The sequence below is a fragment of the Mastomys coucha genome, unplaced genomic scaffold, assembly GCF_008632895.1.
Source record: "Mastomys coucha isolate ucsf_1 unplaced genomic scaffold, UCSF_Mcou_1 pScaffold9, whole genome shotgun sequence".
In the NCBI taxonomy this organism is placed as follows: domain Eukaryota; kingdom Metazoa; phylum Chordata; class Mammalia; order Rodentia; family Muridae; genus Mastomys; species Mastomys coucha.
The window spans coordinates 10,155,175-10,168,140 of NW_022196915.1; the positions used below are offsets into that span (position 1 = coordinate 10,155,175).

A 12,966-nucleotide genomic window follows, 5' to 3' on the forward strand; every position below is an offset into this window, starting at 1 on the left:
CCCCCCCCAGTTTGTCATTTGACCATCGAACTAATACCCATAGGCATGTTGGCTTATTAACAGCCCATGTGTATGGATGGGAAATAGTGGGGGCACTGCAGAATAGCTCCAGGGGAGCTACAAAGGAGCAGAGGGATTATCCTTTGAAAGACTTTGACTGACCAGAAGCCAGTCTGGCTTGTCCCCCCTTCCCTAAGTGCCCCCCTCTCCCACAGGAGGCAGCTGTGTCTGGTTCCCTCACCCCTGCAGCCCAACTCACAATGCCCTAAGCTGTAAAGAGAGAGCAAACAACATCAAGGGCATGTATGAAGTGCACAGCTTGCATGAATACTCAGTAGAAAATTACCCCCACGAGCTCCTTGTCAAGACAATGCGCTAAGGAGTGGCTCAAAAATCAATTAAGGCTTGTGTGAGTCTTTGTCATGTGCCAAAGATCTGAAGGCTGGTTTAGGAATGCCCACTATTTATAACACAGCAGCCCCAGTGAGCTAGGCTTCCCCCCCCTTTGCTCCTCACCTCTCAATTCCTACCTCAGATGTCCACAGCTAGAAATTAAGCATGCCTGACTTCAAGAGGAGAATAAAAGATCTTTGTTTTGAGGGTGTGCAGAGCAAGGAAGGCCACTTGCCATCAATTAATCTCAGGAAGTGAACTAAATGCCCTGCCACAGCAGAAATACAAAAAGCTTGCCTTGAAGACAAGAGCCTAAAGCTAAACCGCAAATCCCTTCGCTAGGCAGACCTGCTGTGAGGAAGTCGAATTATATTTTAAAGAGGAGAGTTCATCTTACATCCAAATACAGCAAAAGCCAGTTAGTAAACTATATGGTTTTGAGTTCAACACTGGACTTCAGAAGCTCACATTAAAACACATGGAGTTCTAGAAATTCCTGAAAGAAGGGAGTTGTTGCTACATTGTTTCAGAATTGTACCCTTCTCCCTGCTTAACCTTTTGGGACCCAAGGTTCCATCACATGGTAAGGCCTTCTCCATCACCATGAGCATCCCCCACAGATAGAGGCCAACCTGTCTTACAGTGAGCTCCGAGAAATAGTCATCAGGGTGAAATGTGAACACAGGGCCCCCACAACCCTTCCATGTAAATGGCTTCCCCCATAAAGCTTCCCCCACAGAGCACTCGTGGTACTATTGTGGAACTGTAGGGTGTTTCTTAGACTTCATCTTCTGGTTCAAATGCTCCTCCTCAGCATCAGTGAGTTCTGTGACTCTTTCCTTACAGAGGTAGGAGTTGTTCATTCAGAGAAAAGGATTTGTATCTGCCTCATTAGATGCTGAACTTTTACGGGCCCAGGATCTCGCACCACCACCCCACCTCAGTGCACTTTCAGCAACCCGTAGAGGATACAGTGGATGCTCAATAAGCAATCAGATTTACAAGAACTATTCAAAGTGCTCTGCTCTCTGAGCATCACTACACCCAGCATGCTTTTCAGAATCTATGCCTAGCAAGAGCCTGCTTCTTTTGTTATCTTATGATAACTTGTTCTGGGCTTTTCTAATCATTTTTACATAGAGACAGTATATTTGAGTTAATGTAGAGTATGTGCCATTAAAAAAGCCATCATGGGGGCTGGCGAGATGGCTCAGTGGGTAAGATCACCGACTGCTCTTCCAAAGGTCCTGAGTTCAAATCTCAGCAAGCACATGGTGGCTCACAACCACACATAATAAGATCTGAGGCCCTCTTCTGGTGTGTCTGAAGACAGGTCCAGTGTTCTTATTTATAATAATAAATAAATCTTTGGGCCAGCGTGAGCAGAGTTGACTGGAGCAAGCAGAGGTCCTAAAAGTCAATTCCCAAAAACCAAATGAAGGCTCACAACTATCTGTACAGCTACAGTGTATACTCAAAAAAAAAAGAAAAAAAAAAAAAAAAAAAAAAAAAAAAAAAAAGAAAGACATCATGGTGAGAGGAGACTATAACTTATGTCTTTAGGCAATCAAGGCTGCCTGGAGTTTGCCTTGAGCCAGCTGCCTTAACTATGTAGCAGTGAGGGATTAGGTATAATGCCCTTAGTGGTCCATATAGATGTTATTAATGATGGAACTGGGGACTCCAGTATAAAATATGAATAATTCTAAAAGATGGAGCCTATCACTTCAAGTTTCTATCATGGTTCTGGTTCTAGTAAGAACCAGTAAGTGGTAGTTCCAGCCACCACTCCCAGGTGCCTTTTAGCTCTTGGTAAATAACATTTTCAGTTCTGCTGTGAGGATCCTGATTTGTATAGTCTGGCCACTGACAGAATCTGTCAACTCGGTATCTAACTCCTTTCCCACCATCCTTGTCTCTGAGATGTGGCCTTTCTAGGATCCAGCCACTGTCTTCTACCAAATTGACAATCACAGAGCCACCTACATAAACCTTTCATACCAGGCTCTAGCCACACTGGGACAACATGGGGACCCTCTCAGGTTCTCTGGTTCTAATTGCATTAGTGTTTCCCCGTTTCCATCTAATGCAGCATCACTTGCTATGCATCATCTTCAGAGAAAAATGGAAGTTACCACTGTTACCCCGAAGAAATGGCTCAGGAGAATGTACATGATCCTTGTTTCTATGGCCTCTGAAGTGACAGGACAGAATAATGACCTTCTGTTGAGCACTAACTTGTTCTGATTCCTGTGTCAAGTCCATCCAAACCTTGGAATCATGACACCCATGATTTTTTCCTTCTCTAGTCCCATGGGGGACTGTCACATGCTGTTAGTTTGTGCATTAGGGCAAGAATTTATTTAGCTAACCTGTCCCTGCCTCCCTTCTTTTTCTGCCCAGTGGAAAAATTGGGAGGGTGGCATTCTGTCCCTAACCCTGAATGGGCTCCAGGCCATTCTACCATTTCCTATTATTAGAATCTGTCACAGTAGCAGGGTCTGATGTGAGAAAATCTAACAAAAGGTCCCCATGAAAGGTATGAGTCAAAAGAGAAGGGATATGATTTAACAAGTAGATGAGTTCATTTCACCTAATGATCAGTTAGTGTCCAAGAGGATAACGTGTTCCTTCACATCATATTCCCTTCCCTCTCAGGAAACTGAGGTCTGCTGCTTCCTGGGTCTCATGACATGAAGTGCTCCTCAAAGTGCCCAGTGCCTCTGTTTTGGGAATCATTAATTTTCTGTGCTAGCCTGGGTGAGAGCTATCTCTTCGTATAAATTGTCTCTCTGACACATACCACACATAAATCCTCATGACTGTGTTTTTCTGCCTTGTTCCAGATCTCAGGACTGATATTAGAAATACCATGTGACCTTCTTAGGAACACTGTCTAATTTGGGCCTGATACACAGTTAAACAGCAAATCTGAGTCCCTCAATACTCAGAAAACTCTAATAAAGGGTAAGGCTTGGGTAGGATCTTTCTTACACATCTCTATATTTATGGTCACAGAAAGGCCCTGATGGGGAACTACAGGGACACCCTTATAAAATTACCAGTGATCTTTCCATACCTAACTTAGGGAGCCACTTCCTCAAAAACATGCAAGGGTTTCCTGATACCTACAACAGACAAGATCCTGCATGATTGGGAGACTAGAATATACACACATTTTCAACTCCTGTGATATTATTCCATGGAGCTACCATTGTAGCCATACTAAGCCATGTGCAGTGGTCTGAGCACCATCACTTTGTCCTTCACCTTTCTGATGCTATAAGACTTCCCCAGATGTGATAGACTTCACCTCTCTGTGTCCCAGCCTCTTCATCTGCCATATGAAAGAGCTATACTTGCTTACAGAGCTATGATGATCAATGAGTTTACAATCACAACACTTTGAAAATTATGCCCAGGCAACCATGAACCAGAGGAGATAGTACCATCAGTAGAGGATCTTCTATAAGTGATGGCAAACTAGACCTCTTTTATCTTTCACAAATAAACCTTGGCCATACTGAGGGACAGTAGTACTTCCATGTTCACAGACACTATAAACCCTTCTTACTTGATTGTGTGGCATGGGCTTGCCTGTCTCATTTTGAAGACTAGACCCTCTTCTACTCCACCAAACTCAAAGACTTCCATGACACTTTATACACAGGAGGTCCTCATGGAACATTTGTGGGATGAGACTTAACCTGGGAGGTGAACAGTCACCTGAGTCACATGGCCTTTCTGGGGTTCCATTTGTGAACACATGTGAGAGCCCAGATATGGATTCTCATCATCTAAGAGAGCCAGGGAACACAACTCCTTATATATGGCTGTGGACAAATTGAAGGGGATTCAGCTACAGATTCCCAGTGTGTGTGTGTGTGTGTGTGTGTGTGTGTGTGTGTGTGTGTGTGTGTTGGGGGCAGGAGGGGTAGGTTCAGCTACACATTGGTCTGCTTTAACTGTTCATCACAGGGCAGGTTGACTTGCTTTTCTGTCTTTCTAGACAGCTTTCATGAAATTGGGTCTGTGAGGCTTCAAGTTAAAAACCTTTGACTGAGATATTTAGAGACAAAATTCTTACCCTTCAGGGACTTACAAAGCAGCAATCTGCCAGGGAGGAAGAACAAGACAACAGGTTTGGTGATCTGGGTAAAAACTAGAAGTTCTTTCTGTAACTCTCAGTTAAGAAGCCAGTAAAGAAGAGATGACAGACAGAGAGTGCAAGGGACTCAGGGTCCACTGTGGCTCACTTTTCAGGGGGAAAATGGCCAAAGGTTATCTGCCATTGTATGTCCACCCTTACTGTCATTGGCTCTGGCTGGTTGTGAGGGTTGTTTTGTGAGACTGACTAAAATATCTACTACATCCATATCCAGACACACACGCACATGCACATGCACACTGTGTAATGTAATGATCATACAGAGAATGAAGTGCCCCTAAAACACCAGGATAAGCCTGACACCAGAATAAACAGGGAGACAGGACCATTAGTGGAGAGTCCCCAAATTTCCTGCCAGCAGATGATTTGGAGAAAGGCCTCACTCTGGAGGCTATTTTATTTGTAGAAGCCAGGGTGGTAAATTATAGACCATCTCAGGCCATTCTGGGCTCTGAGTCTCTCTCAAGCTGTCCATATCACCACCCATAGGCCACTAAAACCTGCCCACACTTGGAATGATTGATTCTGCTCAAAAGTGAGGCATGGAACCATGCTGGAAAGCCCACTTCAAACAAGCCATTAGCTTCTTTATGGATTTGGGGATGGGGAGGGGCTGTCATAAGGAATAGGACCTTGGAGTCCCATCTCCTGAAGAGTAGAAAAGGGGCGTTTGAAGAGGTATGAGGAAACAGGAACGAAGGTCTGGGTATGAATCATCAAAAGAGATCGGAAAGAAAAGGATTTGGAAGTCTCATTAACAGTGCTATACATTCAAGGGTCAACCAGAAGGCCCTTTGGCTGGGTCCTTCATTTCTAGGCTGGACATGAAAAAAAAAAATAGAGGAGACTCAACTGCCCCTTCGTCTCTGACATTAGATAAAGAATGTTAAACACCTGAGGGGGGAAATTCAAGGACAAAGAGGAGTATCATCTACTTGTGTAGATGGTGTTCCCCAGCTAAGCCATGATAGAGAGCATTGTAGACAGGTGAGATAACACATCAGATGACAGTAACTTTAGTGGGTTCAGCAGCCCATAGGCACCAACATGAGAAGCCTGAGTTCTGTAGCTTAGCAAGTTTTGGCTCACCACCTGACCCCCATTTAGCTATTCTGATGTACTACGAAGCAGACAGCTTTGGCCTGGGATGACTGTCTCCCTCAGCCCCTCTCAGGCAGGCAATGAAAGCAAGATCCACTTTGAAAATTCTCCCCCATCATGCAAACTGACATGGGCATGCTTTTCAAAAACCCACAGCCAATCTGTTGATCATTACTTATTTACAAAGGCCTTCAGGCAGAAAGTCCTGTAAAAACCATACTTGATATGGTATACACTAGCTTTCTCTGCTTATGGAAAAAAGTCCCCCCAAGGCTACCTCCAACCATCACTTTCTATTGCACATAAAATGTAGCACGTAACACTAAAGTATTTAATATATATGGTATAATATATCTACAGAAAAGGCATTTGTGTAGAAGTATGTTACCCTGGATTTGGTAATTTGATGTTTTGCTGAAGGCTACAACTTTAAAAAGCCTCCACCTCTTACAGGAGACCTGTCATCTTGGTACCCAAGAGCCAACAGAATAAAGAAGTACCCTTAAGCAGCAAAACTTTGACACAGCTTTGAAGCATATGAAAACAGTGTAACTCCTCAGAATTATTATTACTCGAGATCAAAGCGGCGAGTCATACTTTACATAGCAAACAGGGACAGGGAATTTGGCTCCCAAGGTTTCACATTTTTCAGATTCCTCTTTATTTATTTATTTGCTTCTCTAAATTTAGGCAAAATAAAGCACTTGGGCTTTTCTCTCCTTTAAATGGAGAAAACTATTAGCATTAGATAAGCCGATTACCTAAAGGTGAGTAAATAGGACTTGTATGCTAGGCTGACAACAGGCATCATAAAGCCCAGTGGCTTGGCAGTTGGTGCCTTTTATTCCTTCTCGTAAACTGTAAACATGCATGTAAATCAGTGGAGCCCCAGCAAGGCTGCACAGAAGAGGTATAAGACTCTGAAGCCTTTTTCACAGGAGTAGAGATGTGTACACGTGAAAAAAAAAAAAAAGGAGAGAGAAGGGGCCAGGAGGATCCCTATCTTCAATACTGAAAGACAAGTCCCCATCTATGTCCCAGGCAGGTGGACACAGAGGAGGCAAGAATGCAGACAAGTGGGAATTAGAAACAATCAACACTGCATTCCAGTAATCACAGGAAGAGGGGTCCACAGCCAGGAAAGAGGCAAATAATGTCAGGGAGGCACATATTTCCAGAAGAGGGACCATTTAGGATGAGCAGTGCAGTACTGAAATCTCAGTCTCTTCCTCTCTTCCCTTCCCCTCTTCCCTCCCTCCCTCCCTCCCTCCCTCTCCCCATGTCTCTCTCTCTCTCTCACTCTCTCTTTCACACACACACACACACACACACACACACAAACATGGAGACCAGAGGACAACCTCAGGTGCCATTCCTCAGACACCTTCTATCTCTTATTTGGAGACAGTCTCTCACTGAGTTAGAACTAACCAAGTAGTCTAGGGTGGCTGGCCTGCAAGCCCCATGAATCCACCAGTCTCAGTCTCTCCAGTTTTAGGATTACCCATGAGCCTCTGTACCTGGCATCTCCCCAGCACCCACAGATTGTGGATATCAAACTCATGTCTTTACGTTTGTAAGGCAAATACTTTTACTCTTTGGACTATCTTCACAGGCCCTGAAATCTTTGTCATTTATACTGTTGGAGAATTAGGATGTCTGAGAAAACAGATGGTAGTACTGGGAGACAATCAAAGAAACAAAGGTGACACAAGATGAATTTGTCCAAACAGGAACCTGCAGAGTTGTACTGAAATTCTGTTGCATTTGCTATTTCTTAGATGATGTCATGGGAGGGGAAGAGGAAGGGAAAGAGGGATAGGATAGATTAATAAAGAAAGGAAGGAAGGGAGGGAGGGGGAAGGGAGGGGAGAGGGAAGAAGGAAAAAAGATAAGGAGAAAGGATGGAAGGAAGGAAGGAAGGAAGGAAGGAAGGAAGGAAGGAAGGAAGGAAGGAAGGAAGAAGGAGCACACCCAGTTCCATAAATTAATACTGCTTTTAACCTGAGCAGAACTGGATTGCTTGTGAACTTTGCTTTGGCAAGCCCACAGATTATTAAACTTTTTTTTTTCTCAGTCAAAATCAATTAACAGAAATTTGATTTCCATCGACAGGATAAAAGGAAGGTAATCTTCAGGTTCATTTTTTATTGTGATGATACATCTCACATATGGCCTTAAGTACAGAAACCAGTCCTCAGAGGGACTCCAGCAGAAAGAGTCTTGCTGCAGGCAAACTAACCACAGAGTCCCTCTGATTGGCTCCCAGCGTCATTAGTGCCACTGCTGTTTAGGAACTACACACAGACAGGACATGGTGACAGCTAAGACTTTAAAGCCTATGTATTTTTCAAACAGCTTTTCAAACTGTTTTTCATGACAGAATTTTTTCAGCTCTATCATTAACTGCTGACAAGCTGACAGAATAAATACTCCAGCCTTTAAGAAGCCATCTAACGATCTCGCTCCCCTCCCCCCACGGAGCTGACTGGGGAGGGAGGTCTGGGCCTGGGTTTGAGCAGGTGGGGAAGCCAGGGAAGGAGCTGGGGAGGCGAGCAGGCTGGGGTTGAGGGGGATCTGCTTACCTCATCAGCTTTGGCGAGGTGTTGGGTGAGTTCCTCATGCCCCCATTACGTTGTTTTTTTTTTGGTGACAGTGTTGGCGGCTGCTCATCTTCAACTGCAAATACAGGCAGCTTGTGAGATTATGAACAGTTTGAGGGCAGACTGTGAAACACAGGCAAGATATCAAAGGACACACATTCAAGGCTCAGTCACTCACTAGAGAGGCAGGGCTGTCTTTAGAGGCCCCATGACAAAGACTGGATGCGTTAGTCAGAGAGACCAGCTGAGAGGAGGTTGAAGCAATATTGCTTTATATACCAACCCTTGAGCATGCACTGTAAACAGACTAGAACAATATATAAATGCCCTGGCATATTAAGAAAGGTGAGAAAATAGTGATTTATCTATACACACACAAAAAAAATCACATCATTATTCTTGAGTTAATTTTGGTTAAGAGTTAATAGTTTGCTTGGTTGAACAACTGAAATGAATTTTCTTGTAACCAAAATCAGAAATAGAGTTGGATTTGAGGTAGCAGATTAATTGCCAGCCTGCTGCCTTTCCAAATGAACCATCTTAACTGGCTCCCAATCCCTGCACCTACAGCAAGAGTCTTGAGGACAGACAGAGATTCCAGGCCTTGGCTGCCCATGGTTCAACAATGGGCTGGGAACACTAGTGCATGTAGGCTCGAGTCCCCAGCCCACCTCAGCTCTCCTCCCTGCAGCTGTGCCAGGGAGGGTACTTGGTGCCGGTGAAGAACATTGGCATGAAGGAAGAGGTGGCCACTGAATGAGCCTCTTAATGGTATGGCGGGTGGGGATAGAGGGTAGAAGAGACCATAGACTGCTTTCCAAATGTCTAAACCACACAGACCACTAAGCAAGGTGAAGCTTCACTCAGGGACAACACAGAGCACAAGGCGCTCTGCTGCTTTTGTCCAAAGATACCCACTAATAAGCACTGGAGATGGGATAGCCTGCACCATGCTTTGTAAAGAGAGATGCTGGATAATTAGGAGACACTTAGCCCAACCTGTCATCCAGGGGCATGTACCAAAAAATTGTAGTCCTGCTCTCCCCACCCTCACACAGTCCAGGCTAAAGCTGTGATGTCAGGAAGGAGATCTAGGATCCTCGGATTCTTAGAGTTGATTGTCATACAGACTAGAAGGAAACAGCCCTGAAACTCAGAATGCATGGAAGTTACCTTAAAGCTAAGAAGAGAAATATTAGTAGCGACAACATCAAAAGAAGCTTGGTATACGTTAATATGTATGAGCCTTAGGTGGGAGTGTGGGGGGGTGGATAGGCCAGCTTAGCTGCTTGCTATTTGTCCAGAAGACCCATAACAGAACATGCATCCTACAGTACTTCCCTGAAAACCCTAAATAAACGTAGGTGGTTAGGACACACAGCACCACAAGTATTCAAGCAATCTAACCATACTCCAAATTGGCTTCAGAATCTCCCACTTCTTATGAGCAGCTGTTTTACTGACAATTTGGGGTTACCTCATTCTGACTGACACTAAGTCTAAGGGAAAATGGTGTGTCGAGGTGAGAGGAACACCAGATGGAATCAAGGGCAGAAAGGACCTGCAAAGGCTCACAACCCCATTCTCTCTCCCACCTGCTCCCTCCTACACTCCCACCCCCACTTCCTACCCTAGGCTCCACTCAGGCGGAGACCCTATCAGTCACTTAGCGCTCCAGGCTGGGACTGTGTGGCTGGGAGGATATCGCATCTTATCAGAAATGAGTATCCACAGCAAATCACACGGAGACTAAACAGCACTTAAAAGATTAAAGGAAATAAATACAAGCCACATAAATGGTATTGAAAAAAAAATCACTTAGAGTTGATATGCATCTCTCAGCTAGCAAACAGGCACTCTGGGTTTGACCTGAATTCATCTTCCTTTCAGAGGACAGGGAAGAGGCATCCAAAGCAATCAGAGGCAGGATAAAGTGTGAGTGTGTGTACGTGCTCACACGCATGCCTGGGTATACTTTTGCATTTTTCTGACTTAGGCTGCAGAAGGAGGTCTCATGTTGATTCCTCACATAACACAAGGCTATCTTTTAGTGTGTGAGGCCACCATTCCACTGTAACAGCGTGACCTGGATGATTGCTTGCATGCCACTTCAAGGAGTTTTTATGTGAGTTTATGAGTATGTGTTTTGGGAGGTACAAACTGTACTTTTCCTTTTATAAGCTCACAGTGCGACACCCCAAAAGGTCTTTCATCTAGCCCAGTTGACAATGGCTGGGTTTACTGGAGACCACTGCACGTTACAATGGTTGTGGCAAATTGTGGAAAGAGTCTCTATTTGTCACTTGCCCTGGTTGTTCTGCTAGCTTCTTTGCTTAACTTTTCCTTCCCCATGAGCTCCAGGCCTCTAATAAAGTACCCTCTTTGGTTAAGCACACATTTCCCTTTTACCCAGTCACTGCTGTTGGCTGGCCTGGCTCTTCAGATGTGAGATCTGCAAGTTAATATGTGTTAGCTAGCTCTGGGGAGACACCTCATTGTGGGAAGAGTCTAATGCCTGCTTCGATTCGAGGAGACTATTTGTTTTCATTGTGACTCTGAGAGATCATCCATCATAATCATAGCACATTTAGACTGGGATTTGTTCAATTCCATGGAACCATGTTCAAAGCTTTATTTGGAGCCTGGAAATCTGTTCCCTGAAGAGCTGGGATGGAAAATGTCCTCAGCTTAAATATACGAATGCTGTGTAATGGAGAGCATTACATGTGGCTTAGGTCGCACAAGAGGATCAAGGATAAGTTCTCTTACAAAGAGGGACATAAAAGATATTTAATTATTATCCTCTCTTTGGGTTTTACCAATGTCTGCCTATTTACAGAAAGCAGTTCTAGGAAAAGTAGCTGATCTCTCAGATATAATTCTCATTTCATGGCTTCTGTGACTACATGAGAAATGAAAACAGAATTAAAAGAGAGACTTTACTCACTTTCACAAAAGACAAACAGGTTCCAGCAGCAGCGAGCCCCTGCCTCAGGAGCACGGAAGAGTCACAGTATTTAACCTGCTTTCTGGCTAATTGCAATTTACCTTTTTTAAAATTTTCCTGTGCCTCCACACAAGCTTAATGGAGAGGTGCTCCTTTAAAGAAACCTGATTTGCCAGCTTCTTTAAAACACAAACAAGTTTGGGGATCTAATATGGAATTTTTATAGGAGCCGAACTCTCCCAAGTCTTCGAGCCCTCATAAAATTCAAGGGCTTGTTTTTGCGCATCTCTAAGTATAACACATAATGTTCTGTTGTAACTTCCCAGCGCTCTCTTGTCTAATAGGCCCTGAATCTAACAGTTTTACAGTTTGGGGAGAAGAGTCAGCATTAGGAAAATGTCAGGCAGGTCTAATGAGGCTTCAGATCCCCTGGTTTGCGCTGCAGTTTAATTTAAACTTACAATGACGTTTTAACATGTTTGTGTTTTCTTGACTAAAGAGGATTCATTATTTCGGTGACATAACCTCCAGACAATGCTCTGGGAATTGATTTAAGATGTGTGGTAATTCCAACAGCCTTAATGCAGAGCTGAACATCTGTAACAACATTTCGCTCCCCTTCCCATCAGCATTCTGTTTTTAAGCAAGAGCAAAGAAACATCTTCCAGAAACACTGGCCAGAGGCTGGGGCTTACTTCAAAATGATCAGATATTTTACAAGTTTTTTTTTTTTTTTTAAAGAAATCCCTGCCTTGTCTTCCTCTCCAGACTGCAAGCATTATGCCAGAGACCACTGATGTGGGTGATGACTATGACTTTCAGGTTGCCCAAGTAGCCTAATACTTACTGGGATGAATCCACCAGTCCCCTCCACCCTGGGGCATTTTCCCTCTTCCCTGTTTTTCCCAAGAGATTAAGGAGGGCAGGGTGGGGATGAAGCTCTGAGATTTAAAGGTGAGTTTGTTGGCTGGAGTTAAAAAATAGCTCAAAGCAAATAAACTCAGAAAAGTAATAAAAGGTAACAACTCATAAACATGAGTCAAACAGCTATCTCCATTACATTATTAATGACCACATCTGGAGTAACCCACATCTGCACACACTTAGCAGATCATTAGTAATGTCATATTCACACTGGAGTCACTTAGAATAAATGGCATGCATAGTGGCATTGAACACAAAGGCATCAAACTGAAGGGGCTTCCTACTGAAGTCGGGCGCAAGCTGCTAGACAGAGAGTGGGGTTGTTTTCATGATTGTCCATTTTTTTAATGGCTTTTCTGTTTCAAATTTTGTGGCCCGAAGAAGTTAAATGCATGCTGAAAGCCACAGTAGTCCTCTCTTGTGCAACTGAGCTTAGTGTGTTACAGTGAAATGCTGAGGGGTACCAGGCAGTTACTAAATATTGGGACAAAGCCCAGCACTCCTTCACCTGGCTTGGGCACACGTCGAGAATTGGGAGTTGCATTCTTGTGCACAAATAGGTCTTTGTGATAGCGTGCTCTAGCTTCAACCTTGACTGCCAAACAATAAGGAGAGAAGAAAATTGAAATTAATCCTGAATGAAATTGTCCATTACAAAAGTTACCAACTGGTTTTGAACACTAAACACAACCATCATTTTGTGTTAGAATGCAAGTTTCTCCCTTGTGGCTGAATGGCAGGTTGTCTCCCCTACCCACACCCCCAGTGACCATCTAAAATACTTTCTGGAGGGGTGACATCTAAAACTTAAGAAGACATTCTCCTTTGTA

The 12,966-nt window shown here is 43.9% G+C and overlaps 1 protein-coding gene and 1 pseudogene across 34 annotated transcripts in view; one reads left to right on the forward strand and one right to left on the reverse strand.

The window, feature by feature from the left end:
- The window catches only part of LOC116085115, a 4,461-nt pseudogene extending 1,209 nt beyond the window's left edge, over positions 1-3,252 (forward strand). Inside the window, exon 2 of the transcript XR_004116428.1 lies at positions 3,240-3,252. The product of XR_004116428.1 is annotated as a small integral membrane protein 1 pseudogene (transcript). The remainder of the gene's footprint in view (positions 1-3,239) is intronic.
- Positions 1-12,966, reverse strand: part of Kcnma1 (potassium calcium-activated channel subfamily M alpha 1) — a 744,152-nt gene that overhangs the window by 90,783 nt on the left and 640,403 nt on the right. For 28 of the 33 annotated variants that reach the window (XM_031361079.1, XM_031361066.1, XM_031361082.1 and 25 more), the window contains one exon: positions 8,248-8,341. In XM_031361079.1, the coding sequence (XP_031216939.1) occupies positions 8,248-8,341 (94 nt within the window). Of the gene's footprint in view, positions 1-8,247; positions 8,342-12,644; positions 12,732-12,966 lie in introns of all 33 variants that reach the window. The other 5 variants (XM_031361068.1, XM_031361060.1, XM_031361069.1 and 2 more) reach the window with 1 other exon arrangement.